This window comes from Rhinolophus ferrumequinum, chromosome 16, assembly GCF_004115265.2.
Source record: "Rhinolophus ferrumequinum isolate MPI-CBG mRhiFer1 chromosome 16, mRhiFer1_v1.p, whole genome shotgun sequence".
Taxonomy (NCBI): Eukaryota; Metazoa; Chordata; class Mammalia; order Chiroptera; family Rhinolophidae; genus Rhinolophus; species Rhinolophus ferrumequinum.
In genome coordinates this window covers 26,305,573-26,321,099 of record NC_046299.1, presented here as the reverse complement: position 1 = coordinate 26,321,099, position 15,527 = coordinate 26,305,573, and the positions used below count along the sequence as shown (strand labels likewise).

Below are 15,527 nucleotides of genomic sequence, written 5' to 3'. Positions count from 1 at the left end.
AAAATTAAAAAACAAACACAAAACACTTCACATATATACACATAATAGCTTGTAAAATGATATATATGTATATGTATATACATATACATATATATATAAAAGATCCTATTTCCAATAGCCACCCTCCCACCAAAAAAAAAGTAGAGAAATACCTGGATACAAATTTTAAAAATGTGAAGACGTAAATGGTGAAAACTTTAAAGCACCACTGAAGATCACAAAAGAAAACTCAAACAAGTAGAAAGGCAAGCCATATTCTTGAAAGACTCAAGATGACAAATCTCCCAAAGTAATCTATAATTTTAAGATAATCTCTATAATTTTAAGATAAGCAGTAGAATTTTGGGGGGAACTAGATAAGCTTAGTCTAATGTTAATGTGTGAAAAATAATATATAATTAGACAGGCAAATTCAAAAAACAGTTATGGGGTAGGGAGGGAAGGCAGAACTTCCAGATATTAAAAGACAGTTATAAAGTCACAACAATTAAAATAGTTTATACTTTTGAATATACTTGAAATTTTCCACAAGTAAAAAAAACCCAAAACAACCAGTGTAATAGAGTCCGTAGTCAGACAAAGATATCAATGGAAACAGAATAAAGTCTAGACAGAGACAAAATACCTATGAGAATAAATGATTTTAAAAATCATATTCCAATTAATGGGAAAAACAAGGCTATTCAGTAAATGGTGTTGAGATGATTGAATATATTTGGAAAAATTAACATTGGCTCTGAATCTTTCACCAAATTAAAATTTTTTAAAAATTTTTATTGGGGAATATTGGGGAACAGTGTGTTTCTCCAGGGCCCATCAGCTCCAAGTCGTTGTCCTTCAATCTAGTTGTGGAGGGCGCAGCCCACAATCCCATGTGGGAATTGAACCGGCAACCTTGTTGTTGAGAGCTCCAGCTCTAACCAACAGACCCATCCGGCCGCCTCTAACCAAAATAAATTTTAAATGGATTAAAGAAAAAAAACATGAGGGAAAATTTTAAGTATAACATAAAATTCAGAAGCCATAAAAGAAAGATTGGTTAAAAATCAGCTATATGAAAAATAATTGGATTTTCAGCAAGGCAAAAAACCCATCATAAGACAAATTGGGAAAAAATATTTGCAATTCTTACAACAAAGAGCTATTTTACCAATATACAAAAAGCTCCTACAAATCAATGAGAAAAAGACCAACAACCAATTTTAAAATGGACAGAAACAAAAAACGAACAGGCATTTCACAAAAAATGCTCAACCATATTCCCAATAGAAATTAAACTACACATAAAATTTGTTTTTAATTTACTAGATTGGCAAAGACAAAAAAAACTTCCTAACACTTATGTTTGGTGATAATATGCAGAAAAAGGCACTTTCACACGTTGTAGGTGGAGTATAAACTGGAACAACTCCTTTATGGAGGGTAATTTCACAACTGCAAGTGTACATATGCTTTAGCACAGGAAATCTTGAAATTTATTCTATATACTTTTAAAAGTACAAAATAATGCATCTATCAGGTTATTCATTACAGAATTATTTATAATAGCAAATGACTACAAACAAATGGCCATCAATAGACCAGTTACATAAATTATAGTACATCCATACAATGGAATTTTCTGCAGCTATTTAGGAAAAAAAGTGAAAAAAGATTGAAGCTGCGAGTGCGCACACGGAGCCAAAAAAATGTATAAACTATTAAAATTGTAACACCTAATATATACCGATAACAAAAGATGAATACAAGTCACATTTGACTTCTGCAATTACAAGAAGTGCTTAAAGTAGTTACTATCAGCATCCAGACATTTCTGATTACAGTGAACTACTGCTTGAGCAACGTTGACCAGTGTCCACTTGTATACATTTTTTGGCACCCGTGATATATATGCTGATAATGGAACAAGATCTAAAAGCAGAACAGTGTACATAAATAGTATATGTATGTGCATAGTATTGTTTTTAAAGGGAGGGATTTATTTCTATTAATATTTATTTATATCTCTGGAAGATAAAAGGTACTAGTAATATTTTTTGTATCTAGAGAGAGACACTGGTTACCTAGGGGGTTGAGAGGTAGACTTTTTAAAAATAAAGGTTGTATTTTAGAATAATTTTAGATTTAAAGAAAAGTTATAAAGATGGAACAGAGCGTTCCTGTATACCCCCACCTGCAGTTTCCCTGAATGTTAACATCTTACATGATATACTTATCAAAACTAAGAGAGGTTACCATTGGTACATTACTATTAATTAAACTCTAGACTTTATTTGAGCTTTACTTGTTTTTCCACTAATGTCATTTTCTGTTTCAGGATCCAATTAAGGATACCACACTGCAATTAGCCATCATAAATCCTTAGTCTCCTCTGGTCTGTGAAAGTTTCTAAGTCTTCCTCTTTTTCCATGACCTTGATATTTTAAAGAAGTACTTTACAGAATGTCCCTCAATTTGCGTTCATTTGATGCTTTTCTTATTTTTAGACTGGGGTCATGGATTTTGGGACGACTAGCACAGACAAGTGCCCTTCTCATGATTTCATATCAGGGGTACACCATATCAACATGACTTATCACTGGTGATTTTAACTCTCATCACTTGGTGAAGGTAGTGTCAGCCGAGTCTCTGCACTATACAGTTACTGTTTCCCCCTTTCCTTTGGAAACCAATCACTAAATCCAGCCCACACTCAAAGTGGAGAAGTGGGGGGAGATTAAGCTCCATTTTCCTAGAAGGAGGAACATCTTACCTATATTATTTTGGAATTATTCTGTAAGGGAGATTCATCTTTCTTCCTCTTTATTTATTCAGTACTTTATTTTATATCAGCATAGACTCATAATCCAATACTAGGTTATTTTGTTGCTCAAATTTGTATCTTTAGCCAGTGGGAGCGTCTTAGGTTGGTTCCTGTGTCTCGTTGACATGCACTACCTATCCTTTTATTTTTTTAAGCACTTTCTTATTTTTTGGCATTACAAATACAGCAGGTCCTCAAATACTGTCATTTTGTTCAGCATCCTTTCCTTGTAAAGTTGATGAAATGTCAGAAGAACTTAACCCTTGTTATATCAATTAGCCTATGTAAAATTGGTTTCTCTATTTGTTTCTCTTAAAGTCGCAGAATTTATCCATGACATTAAGTGAGTACTTAATGTATGTACTATAGGCTCATCTTGTAATTTCCCTGCTCCAGACCTACAATCAACCTTTTCTCCAAGAAGTACTGGTTCCTTTTATTGGAGAATGGTATCGGAAACCAACATCTGGGTGTGGCTGTGCTCGTTGCCCTGGAGTGTCCCTGCTTCTAGGCCCTCCTTAGCAGAGAGAGAAAATATATATGGAGAATATATGTACATATTCTAACCCACCTATACATACACATCTATCATTATTTCTGTATCTTTCCATATTTATTAAACATAAGATCATAGTAAAGTACCACAGGGTTTATTTCTCTGATAGCTAGAAACCTGGTTCCCATTACGTACCATTTATTATTTTTCAACCCTAGTAAAGATATAAATTACTTTCAGAATTATCAGCCTCTGTAAGAAACAAATTTATAAGCAGAGTGCAGTATTTATGTACAGTTTTGTCTTAAGCATTATAGTTTCCAGACAAAATATTGTTTTCCAAAGTCACTCACATCAGCTTTTACCCCCACCCCCTTAAAGTGAGGATATATCTATCACACACTAGTAATACAGTAGATTCACTTGTCACAGTCTGCATTCCATCTTGGGATGGGAGAATTCTCACTGCATATCCTTTTGCACCTTTTGAATGTTGTAGCATGTGAATATATTACTTATTTTTTAAAATGCACTTTTAACAGCACAACAGTAATTCACATAGATCTAACAGAGCATTTTAGGATATATTTTCAAAGGAGAAACAAAGAGTAAAAGATTAGTAATCTTCCTAAGGGTTTGGTTAACAGAGAGGAGTTCTAGCTCAATAAAGTGTGGTAATCAGGCAATTACTTCCAGCAGCCTGTTTTGGTTTCCTGACCCACCTAACTCTAAATGTTGCACTTTGGCTACAATGAAAAAAAAAAAGGCTAGAGAAAACTCAATTTCCAGTTTTCCTTAATTCTGTGGTCTCAGTGCTCTGTGAGCACGTCTGTGAGCTGAGCTGGGCACAGACCCACTCTGGTACTAGAATAAGGAGAAGTCCAATCAGACCAAGGAAAGGAGCACTCTAGTTGGGAATCACAGCTGGCGACTGGCACCAAGTTAGACCTCAGACACTCTTAGCCCTACTCGTACCAGGATGTGGAAGGCCAGCTCAGCTGCTGCCCCTGCTCCTGAGAAAGAGCCAAGGGAAAAATACGCAGGCAATAGTATAGGGTGGGGGAAGGGGCAGCAGCCAGACCAGCAAGACAAACCAAGGAACTGATATTTGGATTCTATACCCCATTACTTAATGGTAACACTTAAGTGAAGAGAGATCCCATTTCTGGGTTATAAACCATAAGAGTATTGCACTATTTTGGAGGGTGAAAAAGGGTACTGTTTTTGGAAACTCCTGGCTAGAGCCCAGGAAAACTCTACTGAAAAACCCATCTAAAAACTAGTATCAGAAGGAGTTAGTAATTGTACATAGGAAGATGTAAAGGACTGATAATTGTTATAGCAAAGAACATCACTGAACTGGACCATCCAAGTCTTCTGTGGATGCTGGGCGAGGGTTTATCTTTGGAAATACCTCAAGTGCTGTAAGACAAAGACCTGCCTAACTTAATGGCCTCTAATTTCCTAAAAACTGTAGGTAACATTTACACAGTGAAATGCACAGATATTTGATAATTTGATACGTTTTAACAAAAATGTACCCTGAGTAACCAACACCCCACACCCCAATCAAGATACAGAATATTTCCATCACCTGAAAAAGTTCCCTTATGCCTCCTACCAGTCAATTCCCACTACTGTAAGTTGTCTCAAATTTTATAAATGAAAAAGTCTTCTTCAGCATTCAGTATACCTCATTATGAAACTAGCTGCTTTATCATTACAAAGAAACATCCATTTGCATGATCTGTTGAATCCCAGTGTATGGGCGAACTCTCCTGGCAGAGCCCTTTAGTTTTCGTTATCTTTCACAAGGATCCCACCTTGAATTAATGGAGCACGAACACAAAAAATGAAGTATAAAAGTTATACAAAATTAGGGGAAAACATTAGCTTTACAGCTATCACACAACAGTAAATAAGAGTTAAGAAAATGGTAAGGTGGCAAAAAAAAACTAGAACAGTATTTTGAGGATGCTTTCAACAGAGGTGGCTAAATTTAACATCTTATTCTAGATTCTGTTGAATCTACCTCAGAAATGTCTTTTAAATATGACTCTTCCTTTTCATCCCTATGACCGGACTATATGGCGACAGATTTCAAAACAGCCCTCCATGTTTGATGAAACTGTTCTGGAATTTTTAGACAGTGGTGATGGAGGCAGACATTGTGAATATACTAAAAGACAATTAACTGTACACTTACAATAGTTAAAGTGGTGAATTTTACCTCAATTTAAAAAAAAAAAAAAGGCTTCCAATCCGTCCACACTCCATCCAGAATCACCTCCCACAAATGCAGTTACCTTCCTGCCCACCCATCTCCAGCTGCTCCTTGTTGCCTAAGGCCTCACTGTGTGGGGCGTGATGTCCTTCCCAGTCAAGGCTCCCAACCCCCTCTAGCTCACCTTTCCTCATGACTCCTATCATTCAGTCACATGAAATTGCAACATGTTCAGTCCATATCCTGAATCTTGTAAACATTCCCTTGGTTTGGAATGCCTCTTTTCTGCCCTTCTCAATCTGAGGAACTTCAACGCTTCAAGACTCAGCTCAAATGTCAACTCTTGGGAAACCTTACTTGATTCCCAAAACAGAATTAATCTCTTCTGTGTTTCCTCCATAATTCTTTTAAAAAATTGTCATGCGCATTTGTTTTCATTTGACATTTACTGAACACCTAATATAAATCAGGTACTGTGTTAGAGGCTGGAGATAGAAATATAGACAGGAAGTTTTTAAGGAGCCCACAGTCTATTGGGGCAGAAAGACATCTAACACAATCAGTGTAAGAAGTTCAGTGTTACCATAGTGATATAAACAGACTGGGTTAACATAAGAAAGGAGTAAAATTCCTGGGTTTATGGACCATCTCTCACCAACTTTAAGTGCGTCATTCTCTTAATACTATAAATACTCCCAAATGAAAAATACCTGAATATCTGGAGGTACTGTTAATTGCGTACTTGGACTCCTGGGATGAAAGAGCTAATAAAAACTTAATTTTCCTAAGGGGAGTATCACTGGCATGAAGGAAAAAATAAACGAAAGTTCCTTTCATTATATAGGTAGGCCTAAGCTTTTGCAAGCTGTCCAAGATTTGCTCTCTAAAAATGGACCTACTAGCACCTCCTAACTACACACAACTTCCACAGCAGGGCACCAGTTCGTGTGGGGCACTGAGGAGTCATCAAAGATGTATTTACATGAGCCTGACATAGAATGTACAATCAGACCTCTGTCTGATGGAGTTGCAGCCTCTTGAGAATCTGGAGCAGCAGCCAAAAGGGGAAGGGGGAGGATATGAGGATGCAGGAAGAAGAAAAATCCCAATCAGGACTCAGTTCCAATTAAGCTCTCCAAATGTCCTTTCTGCTGAGGGTGCTACACACATTTCTCAGAACTATATTTTACTGTCCTTTAGCAATCTTTTGGATTCAGGAACAGTGGTCTCCTCAGGGAATCACAAATGTGGGACAATATAATAAAGGCTGAAAAAAAGAAAATACAAATAACTAAGAAGATGAAAATTTATATCCATCACCTGTAATTTCAACATGTCCAAAAATCACTTCAAAATTAGTTCCTTTCCCAACCTCCATTTTTGGACAAAGTACTTCTCTTTTGCTTACCATCAGGCTCAAAAACTTGGAGTCATCCTAGAGTTCTCCCTTTCCTTCAAGCCCTATAACTAGTTAAGCCTCAAATTCCAGATTCTTCCTTTTCTCATTTCCATTCACTTATTCAGTTTTTTACTGCACATCTACTTATGCTAGTCTCTAGGAGACTCTGTTGGTAGGAATAGCAGAGTAGGATGTGGAGATACGTACAGAAATAGCTACTAAACAAGTCTGCTAATAAGTTTATGAGTGGTTGAGAAATAAATACCACACAGATTCTGAAGTGTGAGATGATGTCTGATTGAAGTAATCAAAAAACACTTGGAGGGCAGGCAGCGAGCCCTCAAACTGGGTCTTGAATCCTACATCTACCTTTGATTAGACAGAGCTAGGGAAGGAAACCATTCGGGGAATAGCAAATCAAGGTGGCTGCCTGGAACTAAAGGTCCAGGAGGGGAATAATGAGAGTAAAGGCTGGAGCTAGGTAGTGGCAGCTTTTGACTGCCAGGTCATTTCTCTTCCATCATTTGAACCTTTATATCTGATACTTTCATCAGGAACCCAGGTACAAAACAAAGTTGGTGGTAGCTGCCTCTGTGATAACAGGGTGTTCCTTCTGCATTTACAATTTGTAGGAGAGGCTACCACTGTAGTGGCTTAATAGACAGTGGTCCTTTCAGCACTAACAAAGCTTGACTTAGGATGGAGGATCCCATCTTATTCTAGGAATGCTTCAAAACCTGGTCAGCCTTCAACAACCCTAACTAGGGCTGTAATCTAAGATTGGGAATACCAATTTAATTCTTCTCAAATTTGCTTTCATTATGCGACTCCTTTGCTCAAGGATCTACAATGACTCCTATTAACTATAATAGATCATTCAAGTGCCTTTGCCTGGAATCCACGGCTATGCATAATGCAACCCCCCCCCCAAACCTTTTCAACCTTATGTTGCTACCCCTGTTACTTATCTGTTACTACCAACCTCCTTTCTTAGTCTGAAGGGTTAAATTACAACAGGGCTGGTGTTACAGTCTTAGCTGAGTTAAATTTAAATTAGACAACAGTTTAGGCCATTTTTTTCAGGTATAAAAACAAATTTTACAAGGACATTTATAAGAACTTGGCCATCCTTATTCACGTCGTCTTCTTAAGTGTGTTCTGCATTTTTCAAATGCAATTATTGTGTTCATGATATATAAATGTGAAAGAATAGTTACTAATAACACTGATATAGCCATGTTCTTTATCTTGGTAGGAGGTAGGTGTATACATTTTTCAAAATCAGTGACTATACACAGGATTTGTACAATTCATTGGATATGAATTTTACACCAAACTAAATTGTAAACAAATATACCTACCAAAGTATTTAGGGGGAAGTGTACTGACATCTGCAAATTAAACGTATGGATAGATATGTGATAAAGCAAGTTACATTAAATTGTTAATGGCAAAATCTAGGTGGTGGAGTACTCGTATGTATGTTTCTTATGAAATTCTTTAGACTTTGCTGTGTTTTAAAATGTTCATATAAAACACCAGGAAAAATGCCATTGAAAACACACTGTACTTGTTCATTATAATTGTAAGCACTAATAACACACTAAGCTTCATAAAGCTGTAAGCAGTTAAACTTAGTGGAATGGCAGCATCAGGCATTTGCTCCTTGATGCTTCATGCCACCTTGCACATACCTTTTATAGCCCTATTCATGGTGTAGTGTACTATCTGTTTGCATGGTTTTCTCTCCCACCCCACTACAGTGGCAGATACATATCTAGTCTAATTTGTATTTATGTTCCTATTGCTTTGCATCTGTTTAAAGAATAATATATATTCAATAATGGTGGAATTATTGAATAAATAATTGGATAAAAGTGTAATTGCTAAGGAGCAAAGTATTGTACTTCCTGCAGATTTACTTTATTCATTTCACATATTCTAAATAAAAATTAATATGTTAAATTTTCAAGAGAAATGCGTCCTTTACTTTTTCTCAAGACCGCAAAATTTTCAAAAATAGGCAAAACTCTTCTGTATTCATGAGATTTTGTATTCTCTTACGTAACACGAGGTCTGAAGGCCTCCTAATTATTCAATAACTTCTAATTTTTTTTCTAAAAGAGAATTCCAATGAAACCTGGAATTTGTTTCATTCAAATCTTATATAAGCTGTCAGAACTAAGAGATCCCTGAACCTGTCAAATGCAGGAAACTGGAGATCTGGGGAAAATATAAAAACAAACACCACATAAGTCATGAAGCAAATTAATCAAGAACTTTACTATTAAGAAACGGAGGGAAAGTCTTAAGGATACGTAGAACATCTCAAACTCCCCTCAGGCTGGCCTCTCTCCTCTCTCCAATTACAGCCCGTCAAAGATCAGGCCGCCCTGCCCCTCCCAACATGCCACGCGACTGGAGCCGATGCCTCTGAAGATGCTTCTTGTCCCGTTGACCTCCCAGGATCAAGTGCTTTCGCGACGTGATCACCAGATTCTGAACTGGAGGACCTGGGGCCGCGTCCCAGCTCCCCCACCTGCCTGATCTGCGAGCCTCTTGCCCTCGCTAGGCCGGATTCCCACCTGTGAAATGGTAATCACTCTCCTAACCCGTGCCGGCGCACAGGGTGGCTATAAACCAAGACGAGGGGCGTAAAGGCGTATTAAAGAAGATGCAAGTAACTGTTACGCCTCTTATGCACGCGGTACTCACAATCTGCCCGAGACCAATCTCTCAAGTCACCGCTGTCCCTCACTCCCTTCCCGCCCCACGTCTATTCTGAGGCCGCTCCCTCCCGTTGGCCCCCATGCGGAAGCCCCGCAGCGCCGTCTGCCGTACCTGCAGCCACTCGGTCAGCGGGGCCCTCCTGCTGACCCATGACGAAGTCGTGCACGAGGCCCCGCAGGGCGCCTGTGGGAGCCACCGCCTCCAGAGTGGCGGCGGCGGCCATGACGCGAACTAGAGACCGTGGGAGGGGAAGTGGGCGGTGGTACGGGACGGAACTCTCAGCGCATGCGCCTCCTGAGCCAATCGCCTGGCGGAAGCAGAAGGCGGGGCGCTCCCTGGATCACGTGCCTGCCGGCTCCAAGGCAGGCGGTTCTAGGGAGAAGTGGGATGGGTCCTCCCCCAAGGGGCGGGGCCTGGAGTGGCCATGGCGGCGCGGGGAGGGGAGGTGGCTGCTGGGCACGCAGCCGGGGGCCATTGAAGGAGAATAATTCCCGGCCCTGCTACCCGGGAGACGGGCGGCGGGGCGGGCCCCTAGTTGGGTGGGGTCGAGGGGCGGTACGCACCCTGGGGGAAGCCAATGAGAAAATCAGACCCGGCCCGAGGGGGCGGTGCCGTCGGTCACATGCGCACCTGGGGCGGGCGGTGGCGGCGGCGGCGGCGGCTGGGGCACTGCGAGCCCACGGCAAGGAGCTGGGCCGGGCTGGGGCGGGGTTAGGCAGGTGAGTGACAGACTCCGGGGGGCCGGCCCCAGCCCGGAGCCGCGAGCTAGCCGGGTGTAGCCGCGGCGGTGACCGCCCCCTCTCTCCGCCCCTCCAGCGGAGCTGGTCTTGGGCCGGGCACCGTCGCGGGCCCCCCTGGCCCGGCCACCTGGGACTGTACTAGGGAGTCGGCCACCTCCCTCTCTCCCCTCGCCGCAAAGTTTGTGGCGAAGCCGGCTTTGGGGCACAGCGCGCCCCCGGGGGCAGATCCAGCAGCGCCCGATGGCTGGCGGCAAGAGCCGTTGACCAGGGACGCCGCCGTCCGGGGCCGGAGCGCTGAGCAGCGGACCAGCCCGCCGCCTCCGGTGCATGGGGCCCGGCTGAGGAGCCAGCATGGGCAACTGCGTGGGGAGACAGCGCCGGGAGAGGCCGGCCGCCCCAGGACACCCCCGCAAGCGAGCAGGTAACGACGGGGAAGGGTACAGGGCCACGGGCGCCCCGCCAGTTGTCCCCTCCTTGCCCGAGCCTTGGGCTTCCCAGGCGACTTCCCATGGCTCCTGGCGCCGGGTTTCCCCGATGGCTTCCCCCGAGCCAGACTGGGGTCCCCTTCCCCAGCCCTGTCGCCAGGGGAGTCTAGTTGGGGCAACAGCGAGCGCTGACCCGGCTTTGAGCCCAACTCTCTCCAACTGGGAAGCTCCGGGTGGGGGTGGGGGTGGGGGCGGGGGCAGGAAATGTTTGCAAACCGCAGCGGGGCCGGCGGAGGGAAGGAGGGCCCGGGCCAGGGGCCCCACTGGCCGGGCAACCGGGCCGGGGTCCGACGCCGGCCCGTCGGGGCATGGCTCTGGCGGCCAGGCGTCCCCAGAACTCGGAGCGAGCGAGGCGAGAACAGTCGCTCTTTCCCAAGACTGTCTGTGTCATTATCGGGCTGCAGATCGTGTCTGCCGGAATCCGACTTGCAAAAGCACCGCAGGACTCTGGGAAAGAAATCTTTATTTTTCCCGCAGGGCTTTTTAGAGCCTCGCGTCCGTCTGGGAGTCTAGACAAGGTGGGGTGCGGGGTGGGAATAGCCCTCGGGTTTGTTGGGATCCTTGGGGTCCTTTCCAGCCACGGGAATGGGATTTCAACTGGTCATCCGCGAGGGCCAGGCAGCGCCTTCTCACTTTCTTGGTACACTCCTATCCTGGCTCTTCGCCCCGGGAAGAGGTCTGACGGTCGGTTCCCTGGGTCTTGTGCTCACTTCCTTCTCTGAGGTTGTTGCAGGGACCTTCTGAGAATTTTTAAAATCGTGATCTTTAGAGTTGAAAGGCACCTTCTAAACTTGTCTGGAGTCCAAATAGACCTACCTCCTCCTATCTGTGAAAATGCCCACATCCAGAGAGGTTGAGCAACTTGCCCAAACTCTTACAGCTAGTTAGTAGTACAGTTGGGGCTAGAACATAGTCTCCTCTTCCACTCAATTGCCACATATCCCTTTATGTAAGAGGAGCCACAGGCAGAGTTGTTAATGAAGTGGAAACTCTAGTTGGAGTTTCCTGTCTCCTTGGACACCGAAGGTGTGTTGGTTGATTTGCGGAAACTGGGAAAGAGGATGAGGGGAAACATGGGTGAAGCAGGGAAGGATGTCTGTGTTGTGGACAGGATGACTTGTGGAAGAAGATATGTGTTTTTGTAGAACAGGGTAAAATTTAACATTGAAATCCTCTTGGCAACCCTGGCCATTCTGACTGAGGAAAGTTGATTCTCAAACCCAAAGCCTTTCTTCCTTATTTCATTCATTTATTCAACAAATATTTATTATTTATGTGCTCAGTCCACATGATTGATTTTGTCGCATTTTTCACTGTCAGCCCTCTCCTCCTTGAAACTCTACCCCCTTCCCTTCGTGGTGTTTATTAGACTATCTTGGTTTTTTTTCTCAGCTCACTCCTATCCGCCATCACCTCCTAGGTGTGAGCACACCAGTGGTTCAATTTGACATTCCTTTTTTTTCTCTCATTACACTTCCTTCCAGAGAAATTTTAATCAGTCCCACAACTCTTTGTCCATTGGGGAGACACTTAAGCTGTATCTTCAACTATTCCTTCTCAGACTCCAGACTCGTGTCGTTGAATGCACACTGGACATTGCGATATAGTTATCCTCAGATTCAGCACTTCTAAAAACCAAGCTCTGCATCTCTCCCCCCTCAGGCAGCTTCCCTATGCTCTTCCATCCTTGCAGCTGCCTAACTTTGGACTTTGAAGACCTCTCTCTGCTGACTTTCTCTGCCTCCTGTGCTCTGCCTCCCAGCCGGTTAGTCATTGGGACCTGCTGGTGTTTCCTTCAGCAGGTGGTACAAACCTGCCCCTTCACATTCTACTTCACACGCTTGTCACCTCAAGTCCAACTCATCTCCCAGGTTGAAGTTAGTTCCCCATCAAAGGCAAAATCATCTTCAGTCATTCATCCAGTGCCTGCACACCATGGTCCCCCCAGAAGACGTTTTGTTTGTTAAATTAACCTGCTTCAAGCCCTATCGTTCTATGTTCAGAAAAAAATTTTGTACCTCCTCACTTATACAAAAACTTTAACTTTCAAGGTCGTTCAAATCTGGTCCAGTCCTTATTTTTAAGGCATGATTTCTTTCTCTTACCTGACAATAAAGGCCGCCAGTGTTTGCTCGTGCCATTTCCCCGTTTATCAAGACCCTTTCTAGCCTTCAAGGTCCATCTCAAATCTCATATCTTTCTAGAAGCACCTTGCCTGACAGTGCCACCCCCTCCCCTGTAGATCTGATTGCTTCTTCTGAGAACTCCTGCAGACACGTTATGCCACTTAACAATTATCTACTCCATATTATTAGTCATTTCTTTGATGTTTATAGTCTTACATCAGCAACTACATTGCAAGCCTTGAAGACCTGGCTTCTGTCTTATCCTTCCTTGTGTGTGTGTGCGCGCGCGCGTGCGTGCGCACGCATGCACGCCTGTCTCTCTTTTTCACTTATATAACCATGCACATGCACACTTGCACGCGTGCACACACACACACACACACACACAGCATTTAGCACAATGACTTGTACAGAGGAAGCACTCGTTATTTGTTGATTTTAGAAAGCTGACCCAACTTCATCCTACCATTTGAATTTTTCATGTAAACATTTTCCTGAAGTATATATCTGCATTTTTTTTTTTACCTGCTAGTATATCATTTGTTCAATTCTTTGGGTCCCACTATGAATAGCTCTTTATTCATAGTGTCCAAAGCCAAGGGAAAATGCTGTAAGATGACAAGTTTGGTATAAGGGAAGAAATCCTTCTTAACCTCACACGTGCACCTGGCATTCCTGTAACATCTGCAGTTTACCCTTTGACAAGGACATAGTTTTATGTTGTAACGCCAATGCCTAAAACTCCCCTAGCTCTCACTGTAATTCTTACCTTTCCTTGGTCACTGGTGTAACAGAAGAAACCCTTAACAGAGAGCTAGAACCTGAGTTCTAGTCCTGGGCCTGTAGCAGATTGACCCTGGGCAAGTCATGAAACCCCTCTGGGTCACACTTTTAATATCTCAGATGGCAGACGACATCATTAGAGCCATTGTAATCCTCTTCACAAAGGCAACTGTTGAAAACTGCAAAGTTATTGAGTTGAAATCTTATGCCTTGTCATGTCACCCTTTGGCCTTACTTCTGTCTTCCTAGTCTCTTGATGGATAAAGCAGAGACATAACGCCCACTGGTCAGGCGTCTTACATTAGAAGAATTAGGTGATTCTTTCATTTCATCAAGTTTTGTGATTATCACTTTTTTTTTTTTTTTAACTGTTACTCCTAATGCATCCCCAGTAGGTTCTGTGTTCTCCCCTTCAGGTGCTGGGTGCACCTGGCATGATGCATAGAATACTTGGGGATTTACTCCTCTGGGGGGCTTCTGCCATTCCAGACATGTACCTTGGGTAGATCAGTATCTCTGCCCATGAAGTGGGTGACGTTGAAATAAGAGGTGGTAGAACAGGCCGGTCTCTTGCCCAGCTCCACCCTTTGAGAATGTGGCAGGGCTGAAACCCAAATATCTGACTGTGTGATGTGCCAGGCGTATCCACTTACATTCTGGAATCTCAAGCTTGGGGTAGACAGACCCAAGGCCCTGTTTTGGGCTGGTTGGGCTTGGCAACCAGTCAGCTTCTCGTTGTGTGGGCCGCTGTAGCTATTCTTGAGAGAGTAATTGGGCAACTTCTCCATTTGCTCAGTAAATATTTACTAAGAATGCCAGGTACCTTGCTGGCTATGAAGAAACATGGTTGTTGGCCACATGGAGCTTACAGTTTAGGGGGGCAGATAATAAACATATAATCATACAAATTACATGTGATCATACATGGAAATCCTGTATGAGTATACATACAATTATGTATTATTAAGTATGCTGGTGACACCCATATTTATAATTTTAGCCCATCCTCTCTAACTCTAGCCTTATATATTCTGTAGCCTACACAACACGTCTGATGTCTAAAAGGCTTCTCAGTTTAACGTGCCCAAAACAGAATGAGCCCTCGTCACCACCCCCTGCTCCTTTCAGACTTTTCCTTCTTAGTTAATGGTGATTTCATCCTTTCTGTTTCCCAGGCCCCTAAAATTCTCGAGTCATCCCTGTCTCCTCCCTTTCTCTCACATTCCACATCCACTTAATCAATAGATCCTGTTGGCTTTGCCTTAAATACATCCAGAATCTGACTCTCCCCATCTTCATCACTTTCACCCTGATCTAAGCTACCATCAGCCTCTTTACTGACCTTCCTGCTTCCTCCCTTGTCTCCCGACAGACTATTTTCAGCACAGCAGCGAGAGTGATGCTGTAAACCGTAAGTCAGATTTTGTTGCTCCTTTGCTCCCCATCTCATTCAGAGTCTTTGTGTTGTTGGCCTACAAGACACGAAATGATTTCCACCAGCTTACCTTTCTGAAGCCTTCTCTTGCACTTCATCCCCTGATCCAGCCCCTCATCCAGCTGTATGGGTCCCTTCCTCCCTCTCCTCCTCCAGGTCTCCTCAGACATTCCTTTCCAGTCACGGCCTCCCAGTCCATCCTTTTAAAAATTGACCCCCTTCCCTCTACCACCTGCTGTCAGCATTATCTACCAGCCTCCCCAATTTTATTTTTCTTTATGGCACTTACCATCATCTGACATTGGC

At 43.0% G+C, this 15,527-nt stretch overlaps 2 protein-coding genes across 3 annotated transcripts in view; one reads left to right on the top strand and one right to left on the bottom strand.

Annotated features, from left to right (window-relative positions):
• The window catches only part of MMS19 (MMS19 homolog, cytosolic iron-sulfur assembly component), a 30,913-nt gene extending 20,995 nt beyond the window's left edge, over positions 1–9,918 (bottom strand). Inside the window, 1 exon segment of the mRNA XM_033130420.1 lies at positions 9,764–9,918. Coding sequence (XP_032986311.1) covers positions 9,764–9,875 — 112 coding nt within the window. The 5' untranslated portion in view covers positions 9,876–9,918.
• Positions 9,919–10,400: 482 nt separating this feature from the next.
• Positions 10,401–15,527, top strand: part of UBTD1 (ubiquitin domain containing 1) — a 52,035-nt gene continuing 46,908 nt past the window's right edge. The window contains exons 1-2 of one of the 2 annotated variants that reach the window (XM_033130421.1): positions 10,401–10,813; positions 15,159–15,197. In XM_033130421.1, the coding sequence (XP_032986312.1) occupies positions 10,744–10,813; positions 15,159–15,197 (109 nt within the window). In that variant the 5' untranslated portion in view covers positions 10,401–10,743. The remainder of the gene's footprint in view (positions 10,814–15,158; positions 15,198–15,527) is intronic. The other variant, XM_033130422.1, reaches the window with a different exon arrangement.